At 48.7% G+C, this 16,788-nt stretch overlaps 1 protein-coding gene across 1 annotated transcript; it reads left to right on the top strand.

The window, feature by feature from the left end:
* The first annotated feature begins 11,191 nt into the window (after nt 1-11,191).
* Nucleotides 11,192-12,148, top strand: LOC121440287 (melanoma-associated antigen 10-like). Its single transcript, XM_041641062.1, has one exon. It carries the CDS (start codon nt 11,192-11,194, stop codon nt 12,146-12,148), a length of 957 nt encoding a protein of 318 aa, XP_041496996.1.
* Nucleotides 12,149-16,788: the final 4,640 nt, after the last annotated feature.

The raw sequence follows: 16,788 nt of genomic DNA, 5'->3' as shown, positions 1-16,788 counted from the left end.
TCATACACCTGTTTCTGCCTCCCCAGTGCTGGGATTAAAGCCGTACACCACCATCCCTGGTTGTTTGAAGCCTTCTTTTAAAAATCCAACAGATGGAGTCCATTACCGAATACTATACCCATTCAAAATGCAGAATTGTGGAGCCCATTCTCACTGGATATAGCTACAAAACACTCCTGCACCTAAGGTGCAGGAAGAAGGGGAAGAAAGATTGTGAGCCAGAGTATTGAGAATCTTGCTGTGAGATAGTGTTTCCTAGGAATTGTTGACCGGGTTTCTGTCCTCCCATCAGGTCCCACAGCCATTTAGCCCCAAAGAAATCACACAGAGGTCTATATTAATGATAAACTGATTGGCCCATTAACTCAGGCTTCTTATTAACTCTTATAACTTACATTAGCCCATTATTCTAGTATATGTTAGCCACATGACTTGGTACCTTTTTCAGCGGGGTAGGTCACATACATATCTTCCTTCTTCTATATCTGGACAGGACTCCAGAGGGAGTTCCCCTCTTCCCAAAATTCTCCTGTTCTCATTGACCCGCCTGTACTTCCTGTTTGGTTGTCCTGCTTATACTTCCTGCCTGGCTACTGGCCAAGCAGCGTTTATTTAAAACATAATTGACAGAGTATAGACAATTGTCCCGCACCAAGGAATGTCTGAAGTTACACCCACAAAGTCTCACCAATATGGCTGCCCAAACATGAACAGAACAAGGGCGACAACACTAGCCATGCTAACATAGATGGGGGAAATCCCAGGAGGCCTGAATCCTACACAAAGAACTACAGGACACTAAGGAACACAGAAGGTGGGAGAAATAATCTTCCCCAGGGAATAGCACACCAACTGGTTATCCAGTACCATATGGTCAGCTCCCCCAAACATAGATACAAGTAATATACAGAGTGGGCAGGCTATATTTAGGGATACACATGTAACAGGAATTAATTAAAAAAAATCCAAGAATTTAAAAGAAAGCAAGAAGGGGTATATGGGAGGGTTTGGAGGAGGAAAGGAAAGGGAAAATGATATAATTATATTATAATCTCAAAAAAACCTCAGGTAGTGGTCTTGTTACGTTGCCCAGGATGCTCTGAAACTCCAGGGCTCATGCCTATTTCCTGTCCCAGCTTCCCAAACTGAGGCTATAGTCACATGCCATCAAACTGAACTTTTCGATATTTTACTTTCTTGCTTGAAAAAGTGTCATATTCCAAAACAATCCATTTTTACAATCTAGTGTAGAGTCACACCTTAGACTGTACAGAATTTCCCCTTGGTTAGTATTTCCTGTTTAGTTTACAAAGAATCTTTTAAAAGAGTGTATTTTCCAAAATCATTCACAATTGAACTTTATTTACTATGCAGTCCCTGGAGTAGCCAAATTCATAAAAACAGAATGAAGGATGGATGACAGGGCCCAGAGAGGAGAGAACAGCATGTGGTTTGTGATTCATGGGACCAGAGTCTCACTTTGCAAAATGCCAATGTTCAGGTGCTAGATGGTGATGTTTCATGACTGTGTGGTTATATGTGATACCACAGAACTATAAAGTTAGAAATGTTTAACATGGTGAACTTTATGTAGTGTTCAATTGATCACAGTTAGTATTAAAACAGCTTAAGAGAATTCTCCATTATACTGCCAACTGCATCTCAGCCTAGTTAGTGTTTCTCTTGCTGTCATAAAACACAGCATTAAAGCAAGTTGGGGAGGAAAGGGTTTATTTGCTTATACAACCACCTCACAGTCCATCATTGAGGGAAGTCAGGGCAGGAATTTTAATAGAACCCTGCAGGCAGGAACTAAAGCAGAAACCTTGGAGGAACACTGCTTACTGCCTTGTTCCCCATGGCTTGCTCAGCCTTCTTTCTTAAATCATATTTTATTACTTTGTGTGGGTGCAGATACTGGAGGACAACTCGTGTGAGTCAGCACTCTCTTTCCACTATGTGGTCCTAGCTATTCAACTCAGGTTGTCAGGCTTGGCAGCAAGTGCCTCTACCAGCTGAGTCATCTCCCTGGACCCTCATCTTGATTTCTTATACTACTCAGAACCACCTGCCCATGGTGGAATTTCTCACAGTGGCCTGGGCTCTCCCACATCAATCAGTAATCAAGAAAACGCCCCACAGACTAGTGGGGCATTTTCTCGGTTGAGGTTCCCTCTTTTCAGATGACCCTAGCTTGCACCAAGTTGACAAAAACTAAACTGTACACAACCCATGATGAATGTGAAATAAGGCAAGGGAAAAATTACTCTTTTAAGTGCGAAGGGTACTGCTAATTCTTGCCTGTGAGAACCTGAGCAAAAAGAAATATTCTAGTTAGCACTGAGGCCTCTGATAGGGCTATGTTAGTGCTGCATGGCTGTTTACTCCAGGATTTCCCTTATAGCTTATTTACATAGTACAAGAACAGATTCAAGCCCAGTGAGTCCATGAGGGTCGCTGAGAATATTTAAAGTCATTGCTGGTGATCTTCTGCTTGCTACTGCCTAGACTGTTTGCTTTGTGGGCTTTTTCCCCCTTTGTGCAAATGCAGCTCTTTTACTTTTGTTCTCACTGTTGATGTTGAATACACGCAGTCTCCAAGATGCCAGCTAGCCCCGGAAACCCAAGGATCTGTGGCTTCCTCGATTCTCGGGCGCCCTCTTCTGGTCGCAGCAGGGCCTGGGCTTCCAAACCCACTTTCGTTTTCCTAGTTTTTGCTCCTCTGGCCTTAGTGGCTAGGGCCTTGAGAGTGGACCCGCACATCTGCATGCAGGTGTTTTCAAGCACAGCTGGGTATTGTTCTGCTGAATTGGATCCGGGTTGGTATGTCCTGGAGATCGCTGAGACCCTTAGCATCTTCTGGTTGCCTTGCCACACCTTGGTGACCTGAATTGGTTGGGGTTTATTTGTTTTGTTTTGTTTGGTTTTTTGGTGTCCTAAACTCTGCATCCTTATCTGCAGTTTGTCAGTTGTCTGCATTCTAGGTTCTTGAAAATTGTAGATTGTACTGTGCTTGGAGAGAGAATCATTTTTCTCTTTGTGCGTGCGCGTGTTTGTGTGTGTGTGTGTGTGTGTGTGTGTGTGTGTGTGTTTAAATGCTTTTAGAATTGAAACACTAAGATTTTTGTTGCATTCCTGCTCTTTCCTGAATCCAGGAATCTCATTGCTTTTTTAATTTAAAAATTAAAAGAAACCAAGAGTCACTTTCAATCCCAGCACTTAGGAGGCAGAGGTAGGTGGGATCTCTGAGTTCAGCATCAGTGTGGTCTACACAGTGAGTTCCAGGACAGCCAGGGCTATACAGAGAAACACTGCTTCAAATGATTAATTGAAAAGGACATAGGAGAGCGCTAGAGGGATGGGGCAGTGGGTAAAGTACTTGCTGTGTAAGTATGATTCCCTGAGTTTGGATTCAGAGTGCTGGGCATGCATGTAACTCCCAATGAAAAGAGAGCTCCAGGTTCAGTGAGAGGCTCTGCCTTCAAAAAGAAAAGGGCAGAGGGGCTGAAGAGATGGCTTAGTGGTTAAGAGAACTGGCTACTTTTTCACAGGACATGATTTTGATCTTACAACCCTCTATAACACTGATTGTGTAGTAATAAGGGCGGCGGGGCTGCGTCCCCAGCACCCCAGCCGCCCGCACGGCTAGCTTTACCCGAAATAACAACACACAAACTGTATTCATTTAAACACTGCTTGGCCCTTTAGCTCTAGCCCTTACTGGCTAATTCTGATATCCCGATCAACCCATCTCTAATAATCTGTGAGAAATGGTCTTACCGGGAAGATTCTAGCCTAGTCCATCCTGGGTCGGAGCTTCATTGCGTGTGTCTGCCCGGGAGCCGGGAGCATGGCATCTCTCTCTCTGAGGTGTCTACTCCCGAGAGTAGAGCTGTGGAGTCTGACCTCACTTCCTCTTCCTCCCAGCGCCCTGTTCTGTTTTCTCCTCCCCCCTATCTTCTAACCAATAAAATGGGCCAAGGCAGTTCCTTTATTAGCCAATGACCTTCCTCCATCATGATTGTTGTCCTTGTCTGACCTCTGCTAGACACACACATGGTGCACAGACATACATGTAGGCAAAACTAATAATACAAACAGTTTTTAAAAAGTTGGAGGGTGATAATGATACCTAAATTCAATCTGGCTTCCACAGCACATGTGCATGTAAGCATACCCAAACACACAGCCAGCTATATTACTTCCCATCTCCATCTCCTATGACTTGGATTAAAGGTGTGAGCAACCACCACTTGGCTGTTTCTCTTTTAGAATGATTCAATCTTGTGGATCCCAGGGTGGCCTAGAACACACAGAGATCAACAAGCCTCTGTTTCCTGGAATTAAAGGTGGGCTAGAACAATCCCCAGAAAGGGGAGAGACGGGTCAAAAGGACAGGGCTCCAGGCACTGGGCCCCGTTCTGAGCAGCTGCTAATGAAATGTGTGAGACAGTAGCCTGTGATGAAGAAATGCTCATAGTACTGACCAGAAGCATGGAGGCAGGTGGTCCTCCACCAAAAGGGGGTGACTTGTGAGGATGAGAACTCTGTAGATTTGGTCCCTATATTCTCATCCGTGTCCTCAGGGAGCTGGAGCTATTTTGTGAGGTACCTGGAAGTTGGGGGTCACCTCATTGCAATAGCCAGACTGGAGTCTCCCCTCCACCTTTCACCATGTACAGTCTGGTTAGGGGTGGGGACCACTTTGTGAGCTTTCAGAAAGAGAGATAGCCATGCCACACTTTCAGAGTGGAGGTGAGCACTTTAGGAGGCAAGAAATGGGCCCATTGAGGAGAAGCGGGTCCCTACTGAGGCAGCCCTTGCCGGTGGACAGCATAGACACAAGCAGGGCCCACATGAGCAAACAGGAACCATCTGGTTCCATGACTGCTCTGCCCACGCTCCACCTTCTGGAAGGCACTCACTGAGGGAATGAGGGTCACTTAAATTGCAGGGTGCAAGTAGGACCTGAGTGGACCATGGAAGGCCAGCTGTGGTCAGTGGGTCCCCAGGAGCCTAGTGAAGTCAGTGTGGTGTGTGCAGCCCCAAAAAGGGTTGTCCTGTGGAAACTAGCCTCTTCCCCTCCCCATGGACCATCAACCTTCTCTCTCATGGCCTACTTCTGAGGTCCCAGAGATGTGGAGACAAAAAGCTTATTGGGGAATATGGACATGGGGTCTCAAAAGCCCAGCTGCATGGATGTGGGGTCTGAGAAGCACGTCTGAATGGACATGGGATCTGAGAATCCCAGCTGAATGGACATTGGGTCGCAAAAGGCCAGTTGAATGGACTTGGGGTCTGAGAAGCCCAGCTGAATGGACGTGGGGTCCTAGAAGCCCAGCGGAATGGACATGAGGTCTGAGAAGCCGAGCTGAATTGACGTGAGGTCTGAGAAGCCCAGCTCAATGGACCTGGGGTCTCAGAAGCCCCAGCTGAATGGACGTGGGGTTTGAGAAGCCCAGCTGAATGGACGTGGGGTCCCAGAAGCTCAGCTGAATGGACGTGGGTGTCAGAAGCCCAGCTGAATGGACGTGGGGTCTCAGAAGCCCAGCTGAATGGACGTGGGGTCTGAGAAGCCCAGCTGAATGGACCTGGAGTCTCAGGGGCCCCAGCTGAATGGACATGGGGTCTCAGAAGCCCAGCTGTATGGATCTGGGTCCCAGAAGCACAGCTGAATGGACATGGGGTCCGAGAACCCCAGCTGTATGTACGTGGGGTGTCAAGCCCAGCTGAATAAACTTGGGGTCCGAGAAACCCAGCTGAATGGACGTGGGGTCTCAGAAACCCAGCTGAATGGACGTGGGGCCCCAGAAACCGAGATGAATTGACGTGAGGTCTGAGAAGCCCAGATAATGGACCTGGGGTCCCAGAATCCCAGCTGAATGGACATGGTGTCTGAGAAGCCCAGCTGAATGGACATGGGGCCTCAGAAGCCCAGCTGAATGGACATGGGGTCTCAGAAGCCCAGCTGAATGGACGTGGGGTCGGAGAAGCCCAGCTGAATGGACGTGGGTCTAGAAGCGTAGCTGAATGGACATGGTGTCTGAGAAGCCCAGATAATGGACCTGGGGTCCCAGAAGCCCAGCAGAATGGACGTGGGGTCCCAGAAGCCCCGCTGAATGGACATGGGATCTCAGAGCCAGGCTGAATGTAAGTGGGGTCCCAGAAGCCCAGCTGAATGGACGTGGGGTCCCAGAAGCCCAGCTGAGAGATCCTGGGGTCTCAAAAGCCCCAGCTGAATGGACGTGGGGTCTCAGAAGCTGAGCTGAATGGACTTGGGGTCCCAGAACACCAGCTGAATGGACGTGGGGTCCGAGAAGCCCAGGTGAATGGAAGTGGGGCCCCAGAACCCCAGCTGAATGCACGTGGGGTCCGAAGAGCCAAGCTGAATGTACGTGGGGTCCGAGAAGCCCAGCTGAATGTACGTGGGTTCGGAGAAGCCCAGTTGAATTGACATGGGATCCCAGAAGCCCAGCTGAATGGACGTGGAGTTCCAGAAGTCCAGGTGAATGGACGTGAGGTCTGAAAACCCCAGCTGAATGCCCGTGGGGTCCCAGAAGCCCAGCTGAATTGACATGGCATTCAGAAGCCCAGCTGAATGCCCGTGGGGTCCCAGAAGCCCAGCTGAATTGACATGGCATTCAGAAGCCCAGCTGAATGCCCGTGGGGTCCCAGAAGCCCAGCTGAATTGACGTGGCATTCAGAAGCCCAGCTCAATGGACCTGGGGTCTCAGATGCTCAGCTGAATGGACGTGGGGTGTCAAGCCCAGCGGAATGGACTTGGGGTTCGGAATCCCAGCGGAATGGACGTGGGGTCCCAGAAGCCCTTCTGAATGGACGTGAGGTCTGAGAACCCCAGCTGAATGGACATGGGGGTCTCAGAAGCCCCAGCTGAATGGACGTGGGGTCTCAGAGGACCTGCTGAACGGACCTGGGGTCCCAGAAGCCCAGCTGAATGGACGTGGGGTCTCAGAAGCCCAGCTGAATGGACGTGGGGTCTGAGATGCCCAGCTGAATGGACGTGGGGTCTCAGTAGCCCAGCTGAATGGACGTGGGGTCCAAGAAGCCCAGCTGAATGGATGTGGGGTCTCAGAAACCCAGCTGAATGGATGTGGGGTCTCAGAAACCCAGCTGAATGGACGTGGTGTCCGAGAAGCCCAGCTGAATGGACTTGATGTCCGAGAAGCCAAGCTGAATGGACGTTGGGTCTGAGAAGCCCAGCTGAATAGACGTGAGGTCTCAGAAGCCCAGCTGAATGGACGTGGGGTCTGAGAAGCCCAGCTGAATGGACTTGGGGTCCCAGAAGACCGGCTGAATGGACGTGGGTGTCAGAAGCCCGGCTGAATGGACGTGGAGTCTCCGAAGCCCAGCTGAATGGACGTGGGGTCTCAGAAGCCCAGCTGAATGAACCTGGGGTCTCTGAAGCCCAGCTGAATGCACGTGAGGTTGGAGAAGCTCAGCTGAATTTATGTGGGATCCCAGAAGCCCAGATGAATGGACGTGGGCTCCCAGAAGCCCAGGTGAATGGACGTGAGGTCTGAGAAACCTATCTGAATGGACCTTGGGTCCCAGAAGCCCAGCTGAATGGACGTTATGTCCGAGAAGCCCTGCTGAATGGACGTGTGGTCCGATAAGCACAGCTGAATGGACGTCGGGTCCGATAAGCCCCGCTGAATGTACGTGGGTCCCCAGAAGCCCAGCTGAATTGACGTGAGGTTTGAGAAGCCCAGCTCAATGGACGTGGGGTCTCAGAAGGCCCAGGCGAATGTACGTGGGTTCTCAAGCTCAGCTTAATGGACTTGGGGTCCAAGAAGCCCAGCTGAATTGACGTGGGTTCTCAGAAGCCCAGCTGAATGGACGTGGGGTCTCAGGAGCCCAGCTGAATGGACGTGGGGTCTGAGATGCCCAGCTTAATGGACGTGGGGTCCCAGAAGCCACATCTAAAGCACACAGGCCTAGACCAAACAGTCTCGACTGTATGTGTTCACAGTCCTCCATCCAAGTTGAGAGCGACTGTGGGAAGAAGCCTCCTCAAGCTTCGGCAGCATCCACATCCGGGGACCTGGTGGGACTCCGAGCCATTTTGTGAGGCTCCAGAAGGACCCAGCCAGGGTCGTCTTCCTATATCCGGGGACTTGGAAGGGCTCGGAGCCATCTTTCTTTGGGACCAGAAGGGTGTCGGCCACATCGCGCTCCAGGTATCCAGGCATTGAGGGTCTCACAGGCATTTTCTGAGGGCCCTGAAGGGTGTGAGGGATGGACGAGGCGCCTCTGGCATCAGGCAATGGGGCTTTGGAGCCATTTTCCTAAGGGCCTAGAAGGTTGAAGGGTGAAGGACAAAGCGGGCTCCTTCTATCCGGGCCTGAGGGGCTTGGAGCCATTTTGTGAGGTTCCCGGGAGGGAGACCATCAGGCTGGGCTTCCTACATCCGGGGACCTAGCAGGGCTCGGAGTCATTTTGTGAGGTTCCCGGGAGGGAGACCATCAGGCTGGGCTTCCTACATCCGGGGACCTAGCAGGGCTCGGAGTCATTTTGTGAGGTTCCCGGGAGGGAGACCATCAGGCTGGGCTTCCTATATCCGGGGATTGGGGCTTGGAGTCATTTTGTGAGGTTCCCAGGAGGGAGACCATCAGGCTGGTCTTCCTACATCTGGGGCCTGGGGGCCTCGGAGTCATTTTGTGAGGTTCCCGGGAGGGAGACCATCAGGCTGGGCTTCCTACGTCTGGGGCCTTGGGGGCTTGGAGTCATTTTGTGAGGTTCCCAGGAGGGAGACCATCAGGCTGGGCTTCCTACATCCGGGGCCTGGGGGGCTTGGAGACATTTTGTGAGGTTTCCAGGAGGGAGACCGTCAGGCATCTCGTGCCACATTGGGCACCTTGGGCGCTAAAGTCCTATTCTGTGGTGCCTGGGAGTTGGTCAGAGGGCTCTTCCTGCTCCCTGGAATTGGGAGCCTGGAGCCGTTTTCTGACCTGACTAGAAGGGTGACGGCCATGCCGCATTGTTGCTGTGTTGACCAGGCTGGCCTCGAAGTCAGTGAGGTCTGCTTGCCTCAGCCTCGCTAGTGTCGAGATAAAAGGCTTGTGCCACCACCTCCGCTCCTCTCAAAGGAGTGACTTTTAAGAGGTCCGGTTAACCTGACACTGGCTTTGCATTCAGCATGTCTGTGGGACCCTACTGGACTGAAGAAATGCACTCTGCCTAGAAGGTACCCAGATGGTATTTCCACTGTGGTGCACCTGGAGGAATTAACCTGTTTCCCCCTCCTTCCTCCTTGTATGCGCTGTGCCGTTCCTTCTACTGCACTCTGTGAAGGAGGAGGGGGATTTGTCCTAGGATAAGGCCTTAGAGATGTAGTGGGAAGGATCCAGGGCCATCAAGGAGGAAACAGTCAGACCTCTGATATAAGACATATAAAAGCAGCCCTTGCTGTCAGCACAGACTAGCTATGGTGTCGACTGTGGAACGCAGGTGTCACCTCTGACTTGGGGTTGAGGGGATGAGGTGGACGCTCACAAGTGGCTTGGACCTGAAAGATGGATCTGAGAGTCAGGAAGGGCGTTGTGAGGAACAAGGAGGAAGGAAACTTCAGAATGTGTGAGAAAATGCAGGGCCTGCCCCCTTTGTCCGTCTTGAGCAGTCGGGGCCCTGGCATATCCAGAGTCGAGACAAATTCACATCTGTGTCCTTTCTCAAGGCTGTGAGCCTTTTCAGCGTCGGGGACCACCACAGCCCAGAGGGGAGCAGGCCTGATCGCCAGAGGTGATATCCATTTTCCATCAGGACTCCAGGTGAGCTGTCACGGTCGGAAATGAACATGCAAAGAGGGCCCTGTTCCCCAAACAAGAAGACTTCATAAAGCATGGGCACCCCTCTTCTCATGCGGGGGGGGGAGGGGGGGGATGGGTGGGAGGGTGCGAGTGGGGTCTTCTGTGCCTGGCTTCCTTGGACTGCATGACTTGGGTTGAGAATTCTACCGGGAATGATGGTTTTGTTCCTAGGGTTGATATCAGATCAGCAGTGGCAGCCACGTCTGGAGAGCAGCGGGATTCTGCAGAGTGTGGGCCTCCCCTGAGGACTGAATCTGAAGGAAAGAGCCAGAGGACCTCATTGGCTGGGTATGACCCGGATTCGATGCCCAGGGGCACCAAGGGTTTGCATACTTCAGCGCGCTAGAGTCCTTGTAGAGATGGGAGCCCTGTAGAGATGAGCCCTGAACACATGGCCATCATGGCTGTTCCCCCACAGGAGTTGATGAGCTGTGCCACCAGCTCTTTTCTCCTGAGAGGATGGTTATAGGGCCGCCAGGTATGGAACTTCACCGGAGCAGGAGACCTTGTCTGAGCCGAGTTCTTGGTTAAGTCAGCCCCTGGGAAGTTCCAGGAAAGGATCCCAGGAGGCAAGTGAAGGAGACAGTGGTCCCTCCAAGGACTTCCCTGAAGCCCTGTCTCACAGACAGTCCTGGGAGGGGCTGCAGGGCTGAGTCTTCTGCCCTGGTTCCAGGGAATAGTCTAAGGGAGCTGAGGTGCCTGCTAAGAGCACCTTGGCCTGGGTCATCAGAGGGAGGCTCGGGTCTGTGAGGAATCATGGTGAGAGTTGAGAGAGTCCCATCAGCCAAAGACAGAGAGTACTGCCTACCTACCTGCCTTCCTGATGGCTGTGGGAAAATGGAGACTTTCTTCCCCTCTCCCATTCTTCTTTCTTTCTTATAGGCATTGTCTCTTGCCTTAAAGACGTGGGACCCAGGGGTCACAGGGAAGCTCCTGGAACAAGCCATTGGTATAGGTGAGAATCGGGCTGGTAGACTGTTCTAGACCAAATGAGTCACACTGAATCAACCTAGCTCTTTTAGCTCTCTTAACTTCTGCCCCCACGAACAGGTGTCAGGAGGTCTAAGGTGTCCTCACTGCCTTCTGTTCCTCTCAGAGACACAGAAACTTGTTTTGAGACTTTACACGAGAAGAAGCACACACCTGGGGAGCTTCCAGCCTCTCAGAGGCACAAGCAGTACCAGAGTACTTTGGCCATAAGTGCACTCCCCAGGCAAAATCCTGTGACAGGTGCTTTTTGAGAGTTGCCCAGGGAATAACTGTCAGAGTCCTCTCATCCTCTCCCTTCCTCCCCCAGGTCTGTGAGTCTTCATCTCTGTGAACCGCACCTGCCTGTCCTGCCTGTGTTCCCAAGAGAACTCAGCATGGATCCTACCGAGACCAGCCAGGGCCTCCACCTCCCTGACAGCGCTCAGTCCCAAAGGGAGGCAAGGGGTCTGGTGGGAGCCCAGGTCCCCATATCTGAGGCAGGGGAGGAGTCCACTGCCACTACCTCAGGGGGTGTGTCCATTGGAGGAATGCTGAGTTCTCCCCACAGTGCTCAGAGAGCCTCTTCTCCCACCGCCATGGGCTTCATTGCAGTGGCACCATCTGCTCAGGCCTCTGGCAATCAAGCTAGCCATGTCGCTAACCCCGAGCCTCCACTGCAGAATGGGCTCAATAGCAAGAGTGTGGATTTGGTTCTCTTCCTACTCCTCAAGTACAGGAGGAAGGAGATAACGACTAGGGCAGAAATTCTGCACATGGTCATCGGAGATCATGAGGCACACTATTCCGTGATCTTTACGAAGGCCGCTGACTGCATGCGGCTGATGTTTGGCCTTGAGATAATAGAAAATAACCCCCTTGGGAACCCCCTTGTCCACTCCTACTCTCTTGTCCATGCTCTTGGGATCACCTATGATGGGATGCAGCATGGTTTCCCAGGCATACCCAAGACAGGCCTGGTAATAGTCATACTGTGCATCATCTTCATAGAGGACGACTGTGTCAGTGAGGAGGTGTTGTGGCGTATATTGAATAGGATGGGGCTCTATGCTGGGAGGGATCATTTCTTGTGCGGGGAGCCCAGGAGACTCATCACTGAACATTTTGTGCAGGAAGGGTATCTGGAGTACAGGCCGGTGCCAGATAGTGATCCTCTCAGCCATGAGTTCCTGTGGGGCCCGAGAGCCCATGCTGAAACCACCAAGGTGGAAGTCTTCAAGTTTTTTGCCAGAGTTGTTAAGCAGGATCCCATATCGTACGTTTTCCCTATGCAGAGAGATGAGATTGAGAGGTCTGAGGCCACGATCCCCCAAACAGTGGCACTCCTGCCCTGACCAGCACACATTCTAGTGCACTGGCAATTTCCAACCAACATCAGGTTGGGCGGAGTCACATCTAAGAGCTGTAACCTCATTGAAGTGCAGGTCGGAGGAGTTGGGAACCTTTTCTTCTTGTTGTTCTGACTGGGTGATTTGGGCATTCTTGGTATTTCAAAATGTTGCTACTTTTACTGCAAGGTTCATTAGGTGGAGATGTTTTCATTTTACAAATGGAATTAGGAAAACATGTATTGTTTATGCTGATTAGGAGAATTTTATCATTCTGTAAACACTTGAGAATGACTCATATCTAACTTGTAACATGTTTCAAGATACTGTGGCATTCTAATTGGGATTACCCACTCAATGGGAAAGACTTGGGATTTTCATGAAAAAAGAATAAAATTATTTTTGATTGCCTTACTAGTTTTAGCTTCCTATTCTGGTTAGCTTGTGAAAATGAGAGTTAAAATCAGGTGAATGCAGTCTCTTCCCCATCCCTTCACTGAGCAAGCACCTGCTCTGTGAAAGGACCTGTGCTACCAATGAGACGTGACAAAAGGATTATCCATCCTTTTCTGTGAAAAAGTCAAGTTCAACAGCAACAACCCTGTCAGAAAGAACGTGGGAATTCCCCTTAGGTCACAAGTGTAAGCACAGGAACTCTGCAGAGAGGTCCCCTAGGGTGAGAGTAGTCAGTGGTGTAAGCCAAGGCATTTCATTATGGGTCTCAGAAATAATAGGCAGGACCAGGCCCTTGGGAGGAGATGTGAATGACTTAGGACTGTGAGAAGTGAAACTCCTCTGAGCGGTCACTGTTGCTGGTGGACTTGGCAAGGAGGACTCAGGCTGAGGTGTCACTCAGTGATTGAACACTTGGATAACACAACTGGGGGATTGTATCCTCATCCCCTCAAAGAAATCCAAAATGTACAGAGAGTAATCATGTCCTGGTGCTAGAGTTACAGATGAATACTGAACACTTGGATAACACAACTGGGGGGTTGTATCCTCATCCCCTCAAACAAATTCAAAATGTACAGAGAGTAATCATGTCCTGGTGCTAGAGTTACAGATCAACACAGCCCATGTACTGCATGGTTTACCCCCACCCTCTGCAAGGGATTTCTGACCCATGTGGTACAATTATGAGAATGTGAATCCTAGAACTCCCAGGAAGATCACTTCTGCATCCCTAGTCAAGAGAGACAGAGCTGACTACCAAAATAACTTTAACAGCTTATAATGTGTGTTAGTGTTGTGCCTACATGGTAATGTATCATACATGACCCTGGTGCACTCAGAGGAAAGAAGAGAGCATAAAACCAGATTTCATAAAACCAGAGTTAGAGATTGTTGCAAGTCTCCATGTAAGTGCTGGAAACTGAACTTTTGTCCTCTGCAAGAACAGCAAGTTCGTAGTCAAAGCTCCAGCCCCAGACAAGTTTAAGTTAATAAAATTATTCGTCTATGTATACATGAGTGACACAGCTTACACGGTCATCATAAAAGGACAAGATCTCTCTCAAAAATTTCTCGTTTATTCTCCAAACACCTTATATATCATCACATCAATTGAGCAAAAAACACATTAGGCTGTCTCCTAGACAACCAAGTACATGGCTCAAGTCATGTCCACATCTACCTATATGTTAACAGTCATGTAGGCCATAAATTAACATCTCTATAAGACATCCTCCAAATTTCAAAGAAAAAAACACCAAATCTCTTAACTCTTAAGTCATCAGCTTCAGCCAACATCTCTTCTCAGGTAATCTACATTTATAACAAAAAAAAAAACTAGGAACAACACATCCTGGCTATTATTAAACAGAGACAGCTTGTCTACAGAGTTATGTGATCAGCTCAGACCAGGCTTATGGCTCTTGTGCCATACAAAAATATGGGCCTACAGTGTGAGGGTGTATACATGCATCGCTCAGTGCTGGTGGGGATGCCAGAGGACATATATCAAGTTGGCTCTTCCTTCCACCTTGTGATGACAAGATCTCACTTGTTGCTGCTGTTGGAGTGTGTAGTCAAGGCTGGCTGACCTGCGAGGTTCTGACCCATTCTGCTTCTCACAATCCCACCAAAGTAGTGCTAGGATTACAGGTGCACCCTGCTGCATCCCAGTATAATGCAGGTTGCAGGGAAGGAAATGATAACCTCAGGCATGAGCAGCTATCGCTTTTATCATCTGGTCCATTACCCAGCCTTAAGATTGCATTTTAGCTCACTTATCTTTAGTGTAGTTGTGCACCCTGCTGCATCCTACTATGTTGCAGGTAGCAGGGAAAGAAATGATATCCCCAGGCATGAGCAGCTATCACTTTTATCATCTGATCCATCTACCCAGCCTTAAGATTGCATTTTAGCTCACTTATATTTGGTATAGTTGCAACCCAGATTTCAACATGTGTCCAGTGAGTGGGAGGATTTAGTGACATTTATTCATGGAATATCATTTTGTTTCCATAGCTATCCCATGTCCACCTTTCACTATAGTTTTTCTCACACAAGCCACTTGGAACCAGGACTTTACTGGCAGACAGATAATCCGGCCATGCTGATGGGCATTCCATTAACCATCCGAGGAACCCAGAGGCTCCAGCATTGGGAATTGTCATGTGATTCTAATTGGTCTTAACAATAAAAACCCCTAGTCAGATATTAGAGGATGAAAGCTGAAAGGCCAGAGAAGCGGAGCATCCAGCCCCTTGTTCTTACCTCCACAAAATCCTCATACTAAATGGGGTATCGTCTCTCTACAAGTCCTCACACTGAATGCCTTGAGCTCCTGTCTCCTCCTGCTGTATATTCCTCTCTCCTCCCAGGTATATCCCTTCCTGTTTCCACCTCCCCAGTCCTGGGATTAAAGGTGTGAGCCACCACTGCTTGGGTTAGTTTCTCATTTACGCTGATTCAATCTCAAGTAGCCCAGAGTGGCCTTGAACTCACAGGGATCCCTCAGCCTCTGTCTTCTGCTGGCTGAGATTAAAGGTGTCTGCCACCACTGCCTGGCTTCTTTGGCTAACAGGTGTAGCTGGCTATACACTCTGATCTTCAGGCAAGCTTTATTTGTTAAAGTACAAACAAAATTGTCACATTTCCCCATTATGTGTCTAAAATAAAAAAGAACATTATAACAAATATACGAAAATCTATGTCCAATAAGTACAATGGCTATATAAAATACACACATGCAATAAGTACATCAACAATGTCTATTCCATTTGCATTTGACAAATTCAGATAAAGTATTCCACTACATATCCCATCTTGGTGAGTCCAAATGTTGTGCATAATTCACTTTTTATTCTAACGTGTATTACTGCTGTGGAACAATAGTCTGTACCCTCCCTGTCACTTGTATTTTAAGTAAATGCTGATTTGTAGTAATAAGAGAGGCAGGGCTGCGTCCCCAGCACCCCGGCCGCCTGCTAGCTTATGCCCCGAAATAACAACACACAAATTGTATTCATTTAAACACTACTTGGCCCTTTAGCTTTAGCCCTTACTGGCTAATTCAGATATACCGATCAACCCATCTCTAATAATCTGTGAGAACCGGTCTTACCGGGAAGATTCTAGCCTATGTCCATCCTGGGTCGGAGCTTCATCGCGTGTGTCTGCCTGGGAGCGGGGCATGGCGTCTCTCTGAGGTGTCTGCCCCCAAGAGGAGAGCTGTCGAGTCTCTGAGCTAACTTCCTCTTCCTCCCAGCATTCTGTTCTGTTTACTCCACCCACCTATGTTCTAAGATATGAGCCCAAGCAGTTTATTACTTAACCAATGAAATCAACAGATTGATATATGACACTCCCACATCACTTCCCCTTTTTCTGTTTAAACAAAAAAAAGGCTTTAACTTTAACATAGCAAAATTACATATAACAAAACAGTTATCAAGTAAAAATTACAATAATCTTTATCATAACTAAGGAAAACTATAACTATAACTAACTATTCTTAACTACAATATTACCTAAGCAAACAAGAAAAAAGCAACTTTCAAACTCTAGAAATGACAGAGACATCTCGCTGCCTGGACAGTCATCCAAAGTTTCTCTGTACCGTTGGGGCATCCATCATCGGCCTACAGACCCATGGTATCCAGAGACATTTCCATGAAGCAGACATTTCAAAGTCAGTTCAGTCACTATCTGTTGTGTCCTGCAGAATGTCTCACAGACTCTTTCATGAATCAGGAACCCCAAAAAATTATCTCACCTTTAGGCAAGTTTAGCAATCCTCTCTCTGCGGGTTCTTTGTGTCCAGTTTATGCAACAGTCCAGGCAAGAGCAGTTTCTTGCCCAAATGGCTATCAAACTCCATAATGAGCCTCTTCGATGCCCATCTTCTTCTGGAAGTAGATTGGTGCTGCCAGGAGCAGACTTGTTTCATTGTCATGAAAAACCCTAAGTTATTAAAACATTTAAAATTCCATATTCTGTAGTCTTTGAAAGATATGAAGAATGCCTATCTGAAATATATCTATGCACATCTAGAAAATCTAACTAACACGACTACAAACTTGACTATTATTAATGATTATACATTAACAACTTATATATATTACATTTTTACATGTACACAATCACTATGAGCCCAAGCAGTTTGTTTATTACTTAACCAATGAAATCAACAGATTGAT

The sequence above is a fragment of the Microtus oregoni genome, unplaced genomic scaffold (assembly GCF_018167655.1).
Source record: "Microtus oregoni isolate MIOR12 unplaced genomic scaffold, Mior012 000067F_001, whole genome shotgun sequence".
In the NCBI taxonomy this organism is placed as follows: Eukaryota; Metazoa; Chordata; class Mammalia; order Rodentia; family Cricetidae; genus Microtus; species Microtus oregoni.
This window is presented reverse-complemented; position numbering and strand designations above follow the sequence as displayed.